Source organism: Salmo salar, chromosome 17 (assembly GCF_965601325.2).
Source record: "Salmo salar chromosome 17, fSalSal1, whole genome shotgun sequence".
In the NCBI taxonomy this organism is placed as follows: domain Eukaryota; kingdom Metazoa; phylum Chordata; class Actinopteri; order Salmoniformes; family Salmonidae; genus Salmo; species Salmo salar.
In genome coordinates, this window is record NC_138307.1 from 58532446 (window position 1) to 58547579 (window position 15134).

At 46.0% G+C, this 15134-nt stretch overlaps 1 protein-coding gene across 12 annotated transcripts in view; it reads left to right on the forward strand.

Moving 5' to 3' along the window:
• The window catches only part of LOC106576236 (myotubularin-related protein 5), a 73664-nt gene that overhangs the window by 50450 nt on the left and 8080 nt on the right, over window positions 1-15134 (forward strand). For 7 of the 12 annotated variants that reach the window (XM_014153285.3, XM_014153286.3, XM_014153287.3 and 4 more), the window contains 10 exons: window positions 915-1051; window positions 1254-1461; window positions 1883-2097; window positions 4983-5120; window positions 6629-6724; window positions 7067-7141; window positions 13492-13664; window positions 13794-13970; window positions 14142-14243; window positions 14413-14598. In XM_014153285.3, the coding sequence (XP_014008760.1) occupies window positions 915-1051; window positions 1254-1461; window positions 1883-2097; window positions 4983-5120; window positions 6629-6724; window positions 7067-7141; window positions 13492-13664; window positions 13794-13970; window positions 14142-14243; window positions 14413-14598 (1507 nt within the window). The remainder of the gene's footprint in view (window positions 1-914; window positions 1052-1253; window positions 1462-1882; window positions 2098-4982; window positions 5121-6628; window positions 6725-7066; window positions 7142-13491; window positions 13665-13793; window positions 13971-14141; window positions 14244-14412; window positions 14599-15134) is intronic. The other 5 variants (XM_014153288.3, XM_014153290.3, XM_014153296.3 and 2 more) reach the window with 3 other exon arrangements.

Sequence of the window (15134 nt, forward strand, 5' to 3'; positions counted from 1 at the left end):
GACGGTCTCTGGTTTAAAGTCAGTGTTTGGTGTGATGTATTAATAAAACAGCATTCATAGACCTTCTGCTTGTGAGTGTAAATGCTTCAGTGAGTGTGAACCCTTGTTCTTGTGTAACCACCAATGGGCCATATATCATGTAGACTGTTTAGTTCTGCTGGCTGCACACTGACTTATTCCAGGCCTGGTCAGTACAGAGGAATGCAGCTTCACATCCTACAGTCTATTCTGTCCACTGTCACTGCCAGTAGACCCCCAGAGTCCCCTTATACTTCATCCCTCACTCCCTCTCTCACTCCCTGTCACTCCTTTTTTCCCCCTCATCTGGGGTATGGAAAGAGCACAAGCTCTCACAGAGAGCTGGCTTCAATCTGTTGAATAATGCAGCAGTGGAAATAGTAATGGCTCTTCCATGTTTGTCCCTGGTGTTTCCATCTCCTCCCCAAGTCGTCACGCCACTAAAAGACTCCCTTCATTCACTGATATTAACCTCACAACAATGCGGGCCCAACCCCCCTGCAGCACTGAGCAGCCTCAGCTAGCAGTCTTTTAATGCATTCATTAGCTTTAATTATGCATACAGACTACCACCAAGTCTGCATTAGGGATGTGCCTTGGATTTAATGGACTGGTACCTTTTTAAATTTCTAACCAGGGTTGTATTCACTTGACATGAAATGGAAGCAAACAGGCCAAAACAGGGAGGTGCGATCTAAACTTGTTCAATAAGAAACACTTGTTTGCATTTTCTGTTGCAAAGTGTTTTGCTATGGTGTGCCCAAAATGAATATGACCCAGGAAGTAGAAGTCATAAAGTTTAGCTTTAACTGAAGTGAACTATGTTTTGAACCCTTTTATGTCTCTCTCTTCCCTCTACTCCTCCTCTTACCTTTTCTCCCTCCACCCTTCCAAAGAACACTTTCCAAAAACCTCGTGAAGAGCGCCAAGAGGACGATCGGTCGACAGTATGTGACCCGGAAGAAGTACTCACCTCCCACCTGGGAGAACAGGAGCAGCCTGCAGTCAGAGCTGGACGAGGATGAGCTCTCCGGTAGGCCATGTTGATAACTCAAGTAGCAACGTCGAGGTTTAAAATCCACGCACTCCCATTGACATAAATACATGTTTTATGTAAAAGTCTTGAGTTGCCGTTTAACTTTCAGCAATTAAAATGTTGAATGGTCTCTACAGTGTTTGACCTGATGTAGTAGACCAGTGTACACTGTCTCTGACTGTCTGTGTGTCTGCTACAGTCTCAGAGGAGTTGGACCAGGGCTCCCTCACCCTGTCTTCCACCATCCGCTCCTCAGACAGACAGACCATGAGCAACGTGGTGGAGCGCGCCTGTTGCCGTGACTACCAGCGGCTAGGACTGGGCACGCTCAGTAACAGCCTGACGCGCTCCAAGAACGAGCCCTTCCGCATCTCCACCGTCAACCGCATGTACACCGTCTGCAGGAGGTCAGTTCACGGTCCAACCGCAGATAGAACATGTTTTTACAACGGGTTCACCGTCAAATCTCATGTGGGACTCCCAAAAAACACTCCCATTCAATACTCTTCATTTTTAGGGAATCTCAATTGCATGTGGTAGGTTTATGGTCAAACCGTATATGGACCATATTGCACGTAACTTCCTGAGTTTAGTGTCTAAGTTTTGGATTCTGGTTGAATGTACACGTTTGATCCTTGACATTTATATAAATCAACATTCAGTCGTTTTACTTTGATGCAACTTGATATGCAGAGTGGGCCAATGAACAAACTATATTTAAACACATGACATTATCTTGTGGTCATGACATTCTGCAGTGACATGAACAGAATGTCATCTCAACCCTAACTCCCTCTGCTCTATCTCTCTCTGTCTGTGTGTTACCAGTTATCCCGGCCTGTTGATCGTGCCCCAGAGCATCCCAGACTCCACCATCCAGCGCATCTCTCGCTGTTACAGACAGAACCGTTTCCCTGTGGTGTGCTGGAGGAACTCTCGTACCAAGGCTGTGCTGCTGCGCTCTGCAGGCCTCCATGCTAAGGGAGTGGTGGGCTTCTTCAAATCCCCCAATGCCCCCAGCGCCGGTACGACACACACTAAAAGTTAGTTAGATGGTGTTTTTAAGGGAGTGACTGGGGATGTTGGGCTTTGTTTAGGAATAATAAAACACGGCAAACCACTCCAAAGCCAGCTACAGTTGAAGTCGGAAATTTACATACATTTAGGTTGGAGTTACTGAAACTCGTTTTTCAACCACTCCACAAATTTCTTGTTAACAAACTATAGTTTTGGCAAGTCGGTTAGGACATCTACTTTATACATGACACAAGTAATTTTTCCAACAATTGTTTACAGATGGATTATTTCCATTATAATTCACTGTATCACAATTCCAGTGGGTCAGAAGTTTACATACACTAAGTTGACTGTGCCTTTAAACAGCTTGGAAAATTCCAGAACATGATGTCATGGCTTTAGAAGCTTCTGATAGGCTAATTGATGTCATTTGAGTCAATTGGAGGTGTACCTGTGGATGTATTTCAAGGTCTACTTTCAAACTCAGTGTCTCTTTGCTTGATGACATGGGAAAATCAAAAGAAATCAGCCAAGACCTCAGAAAATAAACTGTAGACCTCCACAAGTCTGGTTCATCCTTGGGAGCAATTTCCAAATGCCTGAAGGTACCATGTTCATCTGTACAAGCAATAGTACGCAAGTATAAACGCCATGGGACCACGTAGCCGTCATACCGCTCAGGAAGGAGACGCGTTCTGTCTCCTAGAGATGAACGTACTGTGGTGCAAAAAGTGCAAATCAATCCCAGAACAGCAAATCAAAATCAAATTTATTTGTCACATACACATGGTTAACAGGTGTTAATGCAAGTGTAGCGAAATGCTTGTGCTTCTAGTTCCGACCATGCGGTAATATCTAACAAGTAATATAACCTAACAATTTCACAACAACTACCTTATACACACAAATGTAAAGGAATGAATATGTACATAAAAATATACAAATGAGTGATGGCCGAACGGCATACGCAAGATGCAGTAGATGGTATAGTGTACAGTATATACATATGAGATGAGTAATGTAGGGTATGAAAACCTTATATAAAGTGGCATTGTTTAAAGTGGCTAGTGATACATCTAATTACATCAAGATGGCAAGATGCAGTAGATGGTATAGCGTACAGTATATACATAAGAGATGAGTAATGTAGGGTAAGTAAACATTATATAATATAAAGTGGCTAGTGATAAATTGATTACATCAATTTTACCATTATTAAAGTGGGTGGAGTTGAGTCAGTATGTTGACAGCAGCCACTCAATGTTAGTGATGGCTGTTTAACAGTCTGATGGCCTTGAGATAGAAGCTGTTTTTCAGTCTCTCGGTCCCCGCTTTGATGCACCTGTACTGACCTCGCCTTCTGGATGATAGCGGGGTGAACAGGCAGTGGCTCGGGTGGTTGCTGTCCTTGGTGATCTTTTGGCCTTCCTGTGACATCGGGTGGTGTAGGTGTCCTGGAGGGCAGGTAGTTTGCACCCGGTGATGCGTTGTGCAGACCTCACTACCCTCTGGAGAGCCTTCCGGTTATGGGCGGAGCAGCTGCCGTACCAGGCGGTGATACAGCCCGACAGGATGCTCTCAATTGTGCATCTGTAAAAGTTTGTGTGTTTGGTGACAAGCCGAATTTCTTCAGCCTCCTGTGGTTGAAGAGGCACTGCTGCGCCTTCTTCACCACGCTGTCTGTGTGGGTGGACCGTTTCAGTTTGTCCGTGATGTGTACGCCGAGGAACTTAATTCTCACAATGGACCTTGTGAAGATGCTGGAGGAAACAGATCCACAGTAATACGCTATATTGACGTAACCTGAAAGGCAGCTCGGCAAGGAAGAAGCCACTGCTCCAAAACCACCATTAAAAAAAGCCAGACTACAGTTTGCAACTGCACATGGGGACAAAGATCGTACTTTTTGGAGAAATGTCTTTGGTCTGATGAAACAAAAATAGAACTGTTTGGCCATAATGATCATCGTTACGTTTTGAGGAAAAGGGGGGAGGCTTGCAAACCGAAGAACACCCTCCCAACCGTGAAGCATGGGGTTGGCAGCATCATGTTGTGGGGGTGCTTTGTTGCAGGAGGGACTGGTGCACTTCACAAAATAGATGGCATCATGAGGAAGAAAATTATGTGGAAATATTGAAGCAACATCTCAAGACATCAGTCAGGAATTTAAAGCTTGGTCGCAAATGGGTCTTCCAAATGGACAATGACCCCCAAGCATACTTCCAAAGATGTGGCAAAATGGCTTAAGGACAACAAAGTCAAGGTATTGGAGTGGCCATCACAAAGCCCTGACCTCAATCCAATAGAAAGTTTGTGGGCAGAACTGAAAAAGGGTGTGTGAGCAAGGAGGCCTACAAACCTGACTCAGTTACACCAGCTCTGTCAGGAGGAATGGGCCAAAATTCACCAAACTTATTGTGGGAAGCTTGTGGAAGGCTACACAAAATGTTTGACCCAAGTTAAACAATTTAAAGGCAATGCTACCAAATACTAATTGAGTGCATGTAAACTTCTGACCCACTGGGAATGTGGTGAAAGAAAGAAAAGCTGAAATAAATCACTCTACTAATATTCTGACATTTCACGTTCTTAAAATAAAGTGGTGATCCTAAGTCAGGGAATTTTTACGAGGTTTAAATGTCAGGAATTGTAAAAAACTGAGTTTAAATGTATTTGGCTAAGGTGTATGTGAACTTTGACTCCAACTGTATATCAGTAGCAATTTAATGTGGAAGTGTAAGTCTCAACTCATCAAATACAATGAGCAAATAGACAAACACTTTAGATGCATTGAAATGCACAGCTCGTGCCCCTTATAGCTTGAGCAGCATTTTTTAGTCTTCAGCATTTTATACCCAGCATGCAAAGCTGCATAAACCAGTGGTGATTGACAGTTGTGACCCTTCCCCAGGCCCCTCCCAGGCCGACTCGACCAGCCTGGAGCAGGAGAAGTACATGCAGGCGATCATCAGCTCCATGCCCTCTTACTGTGAGCCCAGTGGCAGGAACACACTCGGCGGCTTCACCTCCACTCACATGAGCACCTCAGGTAGGACACGCACATACACATCAGGGTTTCCGTTAGCCGGTAATAGCCGGCTTTTGGCCCCAAAAAATGTAAGAGAAGACGATAAATCAAATTGGCACCGGCCAATTGTCCCACAAAATATAACATAATCCCATTTCAAAATAATGCTTTTTAGCCTATTCGTTGCTGGAAATACCAGTCGATGGAAATGCATTTGACCGATCATGCTTGTCGGTCTATAGGTTCATTTGCATAATTTAATGGAATTATATTGGAATGTGTTTATTTTCTTTAGTCGTTATGATTCTTATTTATCACACGCACATACAGATACAGAACATATATTTTGTGGGGGAATATCTGTAAAACAGAGATTTTATAAGCCCAATCATCGCACAACAATTTTAAATGCAATTACATGTTAACTGTTTTGATAGCCAGCATTAAAAAGAGCTACTATTTCATTTGAAGTGCTTAGGCAACTGAAGGCATGATTCAGAAGGTCACACACCACTTTAGAATGTGAGCTGGAGATGGTATGCATTTTCAAAACATATACTCAATTAAGTGAAACTTTAACGTTTAACTTCATATTATGAGGCATGTCTTACCTTGCTTCAATGTAGCTGAGCCAAAATATGTTCCTGTAAATGTGGAGGCATTTTTTTTATAAAGACTTCCCAATGCCAATGAAACAAGTAGCCACATTTTCTATTGGTTTTCAAATCAACTTTCTTCGTTGTCCAGTAGCCAAAAACACAATCTTGATCATATTAGCAATCCATGCTAGTTGTTGCATCTTTAGATCTCCGATCTTCTACGTTTCTAATGGATATTTTTATCTTACATGAATCCGCTTGCATGTGCAGTGTGCTCTTGACAACGGTGTTTTCCCGCTAATTGCATTATGGAACTAACATTAGCGTGTAGCCTATAACTGCTGTGTGCGCATTGCTGCGCTTATAATGTGAATAAATAAACGTTTATCAACATTTTAAGCTAAACATTCTGATCTGTGCATGAGCCTCAGTGCTTTTAATTTTGATGTACTGGTTGGATGAATTTGGGATCTATCGTCCCACAATTGTCCCAGTCTGTTTGGATTAGGCCATTTCTTTCTCGCACAGAACGACAAGCTGACAAATAGAATAGGTCAACTTTTCTACAATGGTGGACAGTAGATTGACATAGGCTAGTGATTTTCCTGTTCCTTACTCGTCTTGTTAGCTGAGGAAAAGTGAATGTGGACAGTTATTCTAACATCTTAATAGTGCGCTTCAGAATTCGGAAGGACAGGAGCTGTTGCCTTATCATAATCTAAATGATTTCAGTCATTCTGAGCACTGTGGGTGGATGTGTTAGTCAGGTTACACACCCAATGCATTTAGGTCTGGTACATTTCTCAAATGTTTGGTAAATTATGCTGTCGATCAAATGTCCAGCGCCACATTTTCCTAACGGAAACCCTGAAGCACACACACTCTCTCTTAAGCCAGAGTTTGTGATCCTTAGCTTGTGTCTATCCCCAGACTCGTCAGATAAGCTGAGGCAGCCTAAGATCGGAGCTCTGATGAAACAGGTGATGGGAGGCAAGGAGGACGTACCTGAAACCTTCAGCCGCGGAGGTGAGATTGTGGTTTTACTGTGTTTGTATGTGGTTGTGTTACTTGCATCAATTAGTTCATTGAAACTTCCTTTGCAAGGAATGTCTTATTTATAGGTTTGGTTTGGGATTGTATTGTGGCTTGCCCTACAATTACATGCGAAGGAACATTCACTGGAACGAATTGACATGCGAGTGTGTTTTAACCCAAAGAGGAACGGTGGTTATGTTACCTGAATAATAACTAATCTCCATAGTTTATCCATATTTGGGCCTGTGTGTATGTATAGCTGTGTGAAACCATCTCTCCCTATGGTCTATGGTGTTGGTTAACGGGCATCATCTCTGTGTCATTTGACCTCAGCTCTGGGTCAAAGGGCGAGGGTCATCTCCCTCTCTCAGCCCAGAGTTTCAGGCAAGGCCAGAAACCCCCCTGGAGGTACAGTATGCACCGACCCCTAGCTCCCCAATCTAACCAATCAGGACTCTTAACAGTGACCTCAGTCTGTCTGCGTTGGCTGGCGCCCCCGCCTGTCGGTCCCTCTTTCCCTGTGATGTCCTAGTGTGTGTGTCTCTCTTGCTCTCTCAGGACTAACCTTTTGTTGTCCAGTCTCTTTGTTGGAGATATTCTCTTCTTTCAAGGCATCTGTTTGCATGCTTTTCTAGTGGGCCGTCGACTCCACACCCTGCTGCAGATCGTCCTGTTTGTCCATGTTTCTGTTCTGTGTTTGATTACTACAGTGTTCTGTGAGTGGTCTGATGACTCGTGTTTTTCCAGCGTTGTTAGGTTTGGGGCATCATTTTCACACAGCCTATTTAGCAAAATAGATCAATCTTACTATAGTAGCTGTTCAATTATTTATATTTTATCAGCATGGCTTTCAGTTAGTCTAGTGGTATAAAGTACAATGACTATGTGTCACTGCATAAATGGCTTGTGTGTTGATAATGGCAAACTTGGAGGGTGGATTGGAGAATGCATACTGTGTGTGTGTGATAACCCCCTGTAAAACCTCTACCTGTGTGTGATGACCCCCTCTAAAACCTCTACCTGTGTGTGATGACCCCCTCTAAAACCTCTACCTGTGTGTGTGATGACCCCCTCTAAAACCTCTACCTGTGTGTGATGACCCCCTCTAAAACCTCTACCTGTGTGTGTGATGACCCCCTCTAAAACCTCTACCTGTGTGTGTGATGACCCCCTCTAAAACCTCTACCTGTGTGTGTGATGACCCCCTCTAAAACCTCTACCTGTGTGTGTGATGACCCCCTCTAAAACCTCTACCTGTGTGTGTGATGACCCCCTCTAAAACCTCTACCTGTGTGTGTGATGACCCCCTCTAAAACCTCTACCTGTGTGTGTGATGACCCCCTCTAAAACCTCTACCTGTGTGTGTGATGACCCCCTCTAAAACCTCTACCTGTGTGTGTGATGACCCCCTCTAAAACCTCTACCTGTGTGTGTGATGACCCCCTCTAAAACCTCTACCTGTGTGTGTGATGACCCCCTCTAAAACCTCTACCTGTGTGTGTGATGACCCCCTCTAAAACCTCTACCTGTGTGTGTGATGACCCCCTCTAAAACCTCTACCTGTGTGTGTGATGACCCCCTCTAAAACCTCTACCTGTGTGTGTGATGACCCCCTCTAAAACCTCTACCTGTGTGTGTGATGACCCCCTCTAAAACCTCTACCTGTGTGTGTGTGTGATAACCCCCTCTAAAACCTCTACCTGTGTGTGTGATGACCCCCTCTAAAACCTCTACCTGTGTGTGTGATGACCCCCTCTAAAACCTCTACCTGTGTGTGTGATGACCCCCTCTAAAACCTCTACCTGTGTGTGTGATGACCCCCTCTAAAACCTCTACCTGTGTGTGTGATGACCCCCTCTAAAACCTCTACCTGTGTGTGTGATGACCCCCTCTAAAACCTCTACCTGTGTGTGTGATGACCCCCTCTAAAACCTCTACCTGTGTGTGTGATGACCCCCTCTAAAACCTCTACCTGTGTGTGTGATGACCCCCTCTAAAACATCTACCTGTGTGTGTGATGACCCCCTCTAAAACCTCTACCTGTGTGTGTGATGACCCCCTCTAAAACATCTACCTGTGTGTGTGATGACCCCCTCTAAAACCTCTACCTGTGTGTGTGTGTGTGTGTGTGATAACCCCCTCTAAAACCTCTACCTGTGTGTGTGATAACCATCTCTAAAACCTCTACCTGTGTGTGTGTGATAATCCCCTCTAAAACCTCTACGTGTGTGTGTGTGATAACCCCCTCTAAAACCTCTACGTGTGTGTGTGTGATAAACCTCTACGTGTGTGTGTGTGTGTGATAACCCCCTCCAAACCCTCTACCTGTGTGTGTGTGTGTGATAACCCCCTCCAAAACCTCTACCTGTGTGTGTGTGTGTGATAACCCCCTCTAAAACCTCTACCTGTGTGTGTGTGTGTGTGTGATAATCCCCTCTAAAACCTCTACGTGTGTGTGTGTGTGTGTGTGTGTGTGATAACCCCCTCTAAAACCTCTACGTGTGTGTGTGTGTGTGTGTGTGATAACCCCCTCTAAAACCTCCACGTGTGTGTGTGTGTGTGTGTGATAACCCCCTCCAAACCCTCTACCTGTGTGTGTGTGTGTGTGTGATAACCCCCTCCAAAACCTCTACCTGTGTGTGTGTGTGATAACCCCCTCCAAAACCTCTACCTGTGTGTGTGTGTGATAACCCCCTCTAAAACCTCTACCTGTGTGTGTGTGTGTGTGATAACCCCCTCTAAAACCTCTACCTGTGTGTGTGTGTGTGTGTGTGTGTGTGATAACCCCCTCTAAAACCTCTACCTGTGTGTGTGTGATAACCCCCTCTAAAACCTCTACCTGTGTGTGTGTGTGATAATCCCCTCTAAAACCTCTACCTGTGTGTGTGTGTGTGATAACCCCCTCTAAAACCTCTACCTGTGTGTGTGTGTGTGTGTGTGTGTGTGTGTGTGTGTGTGTGTGTGATAACCCCCTCTAAAACCTCTACCTGTGTGTGTGATGACCCCCTCTAAAACCTCTACCTGTGTGTGTGATGACCCCCTCTAAAACCTCTACCTGTGTGTGTGATGACCCCCTCTAAAACCTCTACCTGTGTGTGTGATGACCCCCTCTAAAACCTCTACCTGTGTGTGTGATGACCCCCTCTAAAACCTCTACCTGTGTGTGTGATAACCCCCTCTAAAACCTCTACCTGTGTGTGTGTGTGTGTGATAACCCCCTCTAAAACCTCTACCTGTGTGTGTGTGTGTGTGTGTGTGTGTGATAACCCCCTCTAAAACCTCTACCTGTGTGTGTGTGATAACCCCCTCTAAAACCTCTACCTGTGTGTGTGTGTGATAATCCCCTCTAAAACCTCTACCTGTGTGTGTGTGTGTGTGATAACCCCCTCTAAAACCTCTACCTGTGTGTGTGTGTGTGTGTGTGTGTGTGTGTGTGTGTGTGTGATAACCCCCTCTAAAACCTCTACCTGTGTGTGTGATGACCCCCTCTAAAACCTCTACCTGTGTGTGTGATGACCCCCTCTAAAACCTCTACCTGTGTGTGTGATGACCCCCTCTAAAACCTCTACCTGTGTGTGTGATGACCCCCTCTAAAACCTCTACCTGTGTGTGTGATAACCCCCTCTAAAACCTCTACCTGTGTGTGTGTGTGTGTGTGTGTGTGTGTGTGTGATAACCCCCTCTAAAACCTCTACCTGTGTGTGTGTGTGTGTGTGTGTGATAACCCCCTCTAAAACCTCTACCTGTGTGTGTGTGTGATAACCCCCTCTAAAACCTCTACCTGTGTGTGTGTGTGATAACCCCCTCTAAAACCTCTACCTGTGTGTGTGTGTGATAATCCCCTCTAAAACCTCTACCTGTGTGTGTGTGTGTGTGTGTGTGATAACCCCCTCTAAAACCTCTACCTGTGTGTGTGTGTGTGTGTGTGTGTGTGTGTGTGTGTGTGTGTGTGTGTGTGTGTGTGTGTGTGTGATGACCCCCTCTAAAACCTCTACCTGTGTGTGTGATGACCCCCTCTAAAACCTCTACCTGTGTGTGTGATGACCCCCTCTAAAACCTCTACCTGTGTGTGTGTGATGACCCCCTCTAAAACCTCTACCTGTGTGTGTGATGACCCCCTCTAAAACCTCTACCTGTGTGTGTGATGACCCCCTCTAAAACCTCTACCCGTGTGTGTGTGTGTGATGACCCCCTCTAAAACATATACGTGTGTGTGTGTGTGTGTGTGTGTGTGTGTGTGTGATAACCCCCTCTAAAACCTCTACCTGTGTGTGTGTGTGTGTGTGTGTGATAACCCCTTCTAAAACCTCTACCTGTGTGTGTGATAACCCCCTCTAAAACCTCTACCTGTGTGTGTGATGACCCCCTCTAAAACCTCTACCTGTGTGTGTGTGTGTGATAATCCCCTCTAAAACCTCTACCTGTGTGTGTGTGATAACCCCCTCTAAAACCTCTACGTGTGTGTGTGTGTGTGATAACCCCCTCCAAAACCTCTACCTGTGTGTGTGTGTGTGTGTGTGTGTGTGTGTGTGTGTGTGTGTGTGTGTGTGTGTGTGTGTGTGTGTGTGTGTGTGTGTGTGTGTGTGTGTGTGTGTGTGATAACCCCCTCTAAAACCTCTACCTGTGTGTGTGTGTGATAACCCCCTCTAAAACCTCTACCTGTGTGTGTGTGATAACCCCCTCTAAAACCTGTGTGTGATAACCCCCTCTAAAACCTGTGTGTGTGTGTGTGTGTGATATCCCCCTCTAAAACCTCTACCTGTGTGTGTGTGTGTGTGTGTGAACCCCCTCTAAAACCTCTACCTGTGTGTGTGTGAACCCCCTCTAAAACCTCTACCTGTGTGTGTGTGAACCCCCTCTAAAACCTCTACCTGTGTGTGTGTGATGACCCCCTCTAAAACCTCTACCTGTGTGTGTGTGATGACCCCCTCTAAAACCTCTACCTGTGTGTGTGTGATAACCCCCTCTAAAACCTCTACCTGTGTGTGTGTGTGATAATCCCCTCTAAAACCTCTACCTGTGTGTGTGTGTGTGATAACCCCCTCTAAAACCTCTACCTGTGTGTGTGATGACCCCCTCTAAAACCTCTACCTGTGTGTGTGATGACCCCCTCTAAAACCTCTACCTGTGTGTGTGATGACCCCCTCTAAAACCTCTACCTGTGTGTGTGATGACCCCCTCTAAAACCTCTACCTGTGTGTGTGATAACCCCCTCTAAAACCTCTACCTGTGTGTGTGTGTGTGTGATAACCCCCTCTAAAACCTCTACCTGTGTGTGTGTGTGTGTGTGTGTGATAACCCCCTCTAAAACCTCTACCTGTGTGTGTGTGATAACCCCCTCTAAAACCTCTACCTGTGTGTGTGTGTGATAATCCCCTCTAAAACCTCTACCTGTGTGTGTGTGTGTGATAACCCCCTCTAAAACCTCTACCTGTGTGTGTGATGACCCCCTCTAAAACCTCTACCTGTGTGTGTGATGACCCCCTCTAAAACCTCTACCTGTGTGTGTGATGACCCCCTCTAAAACCTCTACCTGTGTGTGTGATGACCCCCTCTAAAACCTCTACCTGTGTGTGTGATAACCCCCTCTAAAACCTCTACCTGTGTGTGTGATAACCCCCTCTAAAACCTCTACCTGTGTGTGTGTGTGTGTGATAACCCCCTCTAAAACCTCTACCTGTGTGTGTGTGTGTGTGTGTGTGTGTGTGTGTGTGTGTGATAACCCCCTCTAAAACCTCTACCTGTGTGTGTGTGTGATAACCCCCTCTAAAACCTCTACCTGTGTGTGATAATCCCCTCTAAAACCTCTACCTGTGTGTGTGTGTGTGTGTGTGTGATAACCCCCTCTAAAACCTCTACCTGTGTGTGTGTGTGTGTGTGTGTGTGTGTGTGTGTGATGACCCCCTCTAAAACCTCTACCTGTGTGTGTGATGACCCCCTCTAAAACCTCTACCTGTGTGTGTGATGACCCCCTCTAAAACCTCTACCTGTGTGTGTGTGATGACCCCCTCTAAAACCTCTACCTGTGTGTGTGATGACCCCCTCTAAAACCTCTACCTGTGTGTGTGATGACCCCCTCTAAAACCTCTACCCGTGTGTGTGTGTGTGATGACCCCCTCTAAAACATATACGTGTGTGTGTGTGTGTGTGTGTGTGTGTGTGATAACCCCCTCTAAAACCTCTACCTGTGTGTGTGTGTGTGTGTGATAACCCCTTCTAAAACCTCTACCTGTGTGTGTGATAATCCCCTCTAAAACCTCTACCTGTGTGTGTGATAACCCCCTCTAAAACCTCTACCTGTGTGTGTGATGACCCCCTCTAAAACCTCTACCTGTGTGTGTGTGTGATAATCCCCTCTAAAACCTCTACCTGTGTGTGTGTGATAACCCCCTCTAAAACCTCTACGTGTGTGTGTGTGTGTGATAACCCCCTCCAAAACCTCTACCTGTGTGTGTGTGTGTGTGTGTGTGTGTGTGTGTGTGTGTGTGTGTGTGTGTGATAACCCCCTCTAAAACCTCTACCTGTGTGTGTGTGTGATAACCCCCTCTAAAACCTGTGTGTGATAACCCCCTCTAAAACCTGTGTGTGTGTGTGTGTGTGTGATATCCCCCTCTAAAACCTCTACCTGTGTGTGTGTGTGTGTGTGAACCCCCTCTAAAACCTCTACCTGTGTGTGTGTGATGACCCCCTCTAAAACCTCTACCTGTGTGTGTGTGATGACCCCCTCTAAAACCTCTACCTGTATGTGTGTGCTCCAGGGAAGTGGGGCAGTATCCGGGGAAGTGGGCGTCTGAGTGCCTACAACCCCGAAGTGGGGAACAGGCTGTCCAGTAAGGAGTCTCCCCAGCCCAACGGGGGCCCCAGCGAGGCCCTGTTCCTCAGACAGCAGAGGGCCTACCTCTACATCATCGGAGACAAGACACAGCTCAAAGTAACTGCCAATACACAATACTACACTGGACTGTCTACTGATTTGAATATTGATAAAGACTCACTATCTCAAGTCTTTTGAGGTGTTGGTGTCATTGAACCTTGACCCCTGTTTGTCCCATATCATCAGGGTGGTAAGCAGGACTCGTTCCAGCAGTGGGAGGTGGTGCCCATCGAGGTGTGCGATGTGCGTCAGGTGAAGAACAGCTTTAAGAAGCTGATGAAGGCCTGTGTTCCCAGCTCAGCCACCTCTGAACCCGGCATGACCTTCCACCGCTGCCTGGAGGAGTCCGAATGGATGTGCCTGGTAATGCTCTCATTCATACAGTGTGTGTTAGCGTGTGCAACTGTAAAAGTGTATGTATTGTGCAATAGAGAGACCTATGGATACATTTTGTTTTTGTGTGTTTATCCTGACTCTGCATAAGTTCACGTGTGTATGATTTAGGTGGTTTTGTCATGACGTTTGTGTGTCCAGCTCCACAGAGTTCTGCAGGTGTCTGTCCTGGTGGTAGAGTTGTTAGACACAGGCTCGTCAGTCATGGTCAGTCTGGAGGACGGCTGGGACGTCACTACTCAGGTATAACACACGTACTCCCTAAACGTACTCGCAATGCTTACACACCTCTCACAGCTAATATAGGTCTCAACCCTGTCTCTGCCTGACTGCCTGTCTCTCTCCTCACTCCACTGTTTAGGTAGCCTATAAATTACAGTCATCCTGTCTATCGTACCGATTCTGTCTCTAGGTGGTGTCTCTGGTCCAGCTTCTGTCAGACCCGTACTACCGGACCTTCGATGGCTTCCGCCTGCTGGTGGAGAAGGAGTGGCTGTCGTTTGGCCACAGGTTCAGTCATCGCGGCGCCCAGACCCTGGCCAGCCAGAGCAGCGGCTTCACACCTGTATTCCTGCAGTTTCTCGACTGCGTGCACCAGGTATGTACATGTTGGGGTGGGTTTTATGAGTGCAGGTGTGACAGTAAAGTGTGTGTGTGTGTGTGTGTGTGTGTGTGTGTTTGTCTAACCGTGTCACTGGGTGTTTACATGTCAGCTACTTTACCCATATCACCTGGATTCTGCTATTTATCTGTATAGGTGTGTGTCTGAGTAAACATGTGAGTGTTTACCTGAGTGTGACAGTGAATTTCTTTTTTTTCCCGGCCAGTGACGTGGACTTGTATGTATGATGCATCTCTGGCAGAGGGTTTCAATAGTCCTGTCTATATTTATGATCCCAGCTTCACAATGGCGTGCTCTATTTAACCCCCTGTTACTGTCAGTAGTGTTATTACACATACAGGGACGTACACTGTGTGTACAAACCATTAGGAACACCTTCCTAATATTGAGTTGCTCGCCCTTTTGCCCTCAGAACAGCCTCAATTTAACAGGTGACACCAATAAGGGATCATAGCTTTCACCTGGATTCACCTGGTCAGTCATGGAAAGAGCAGGTGTTCCTAATATTTTGT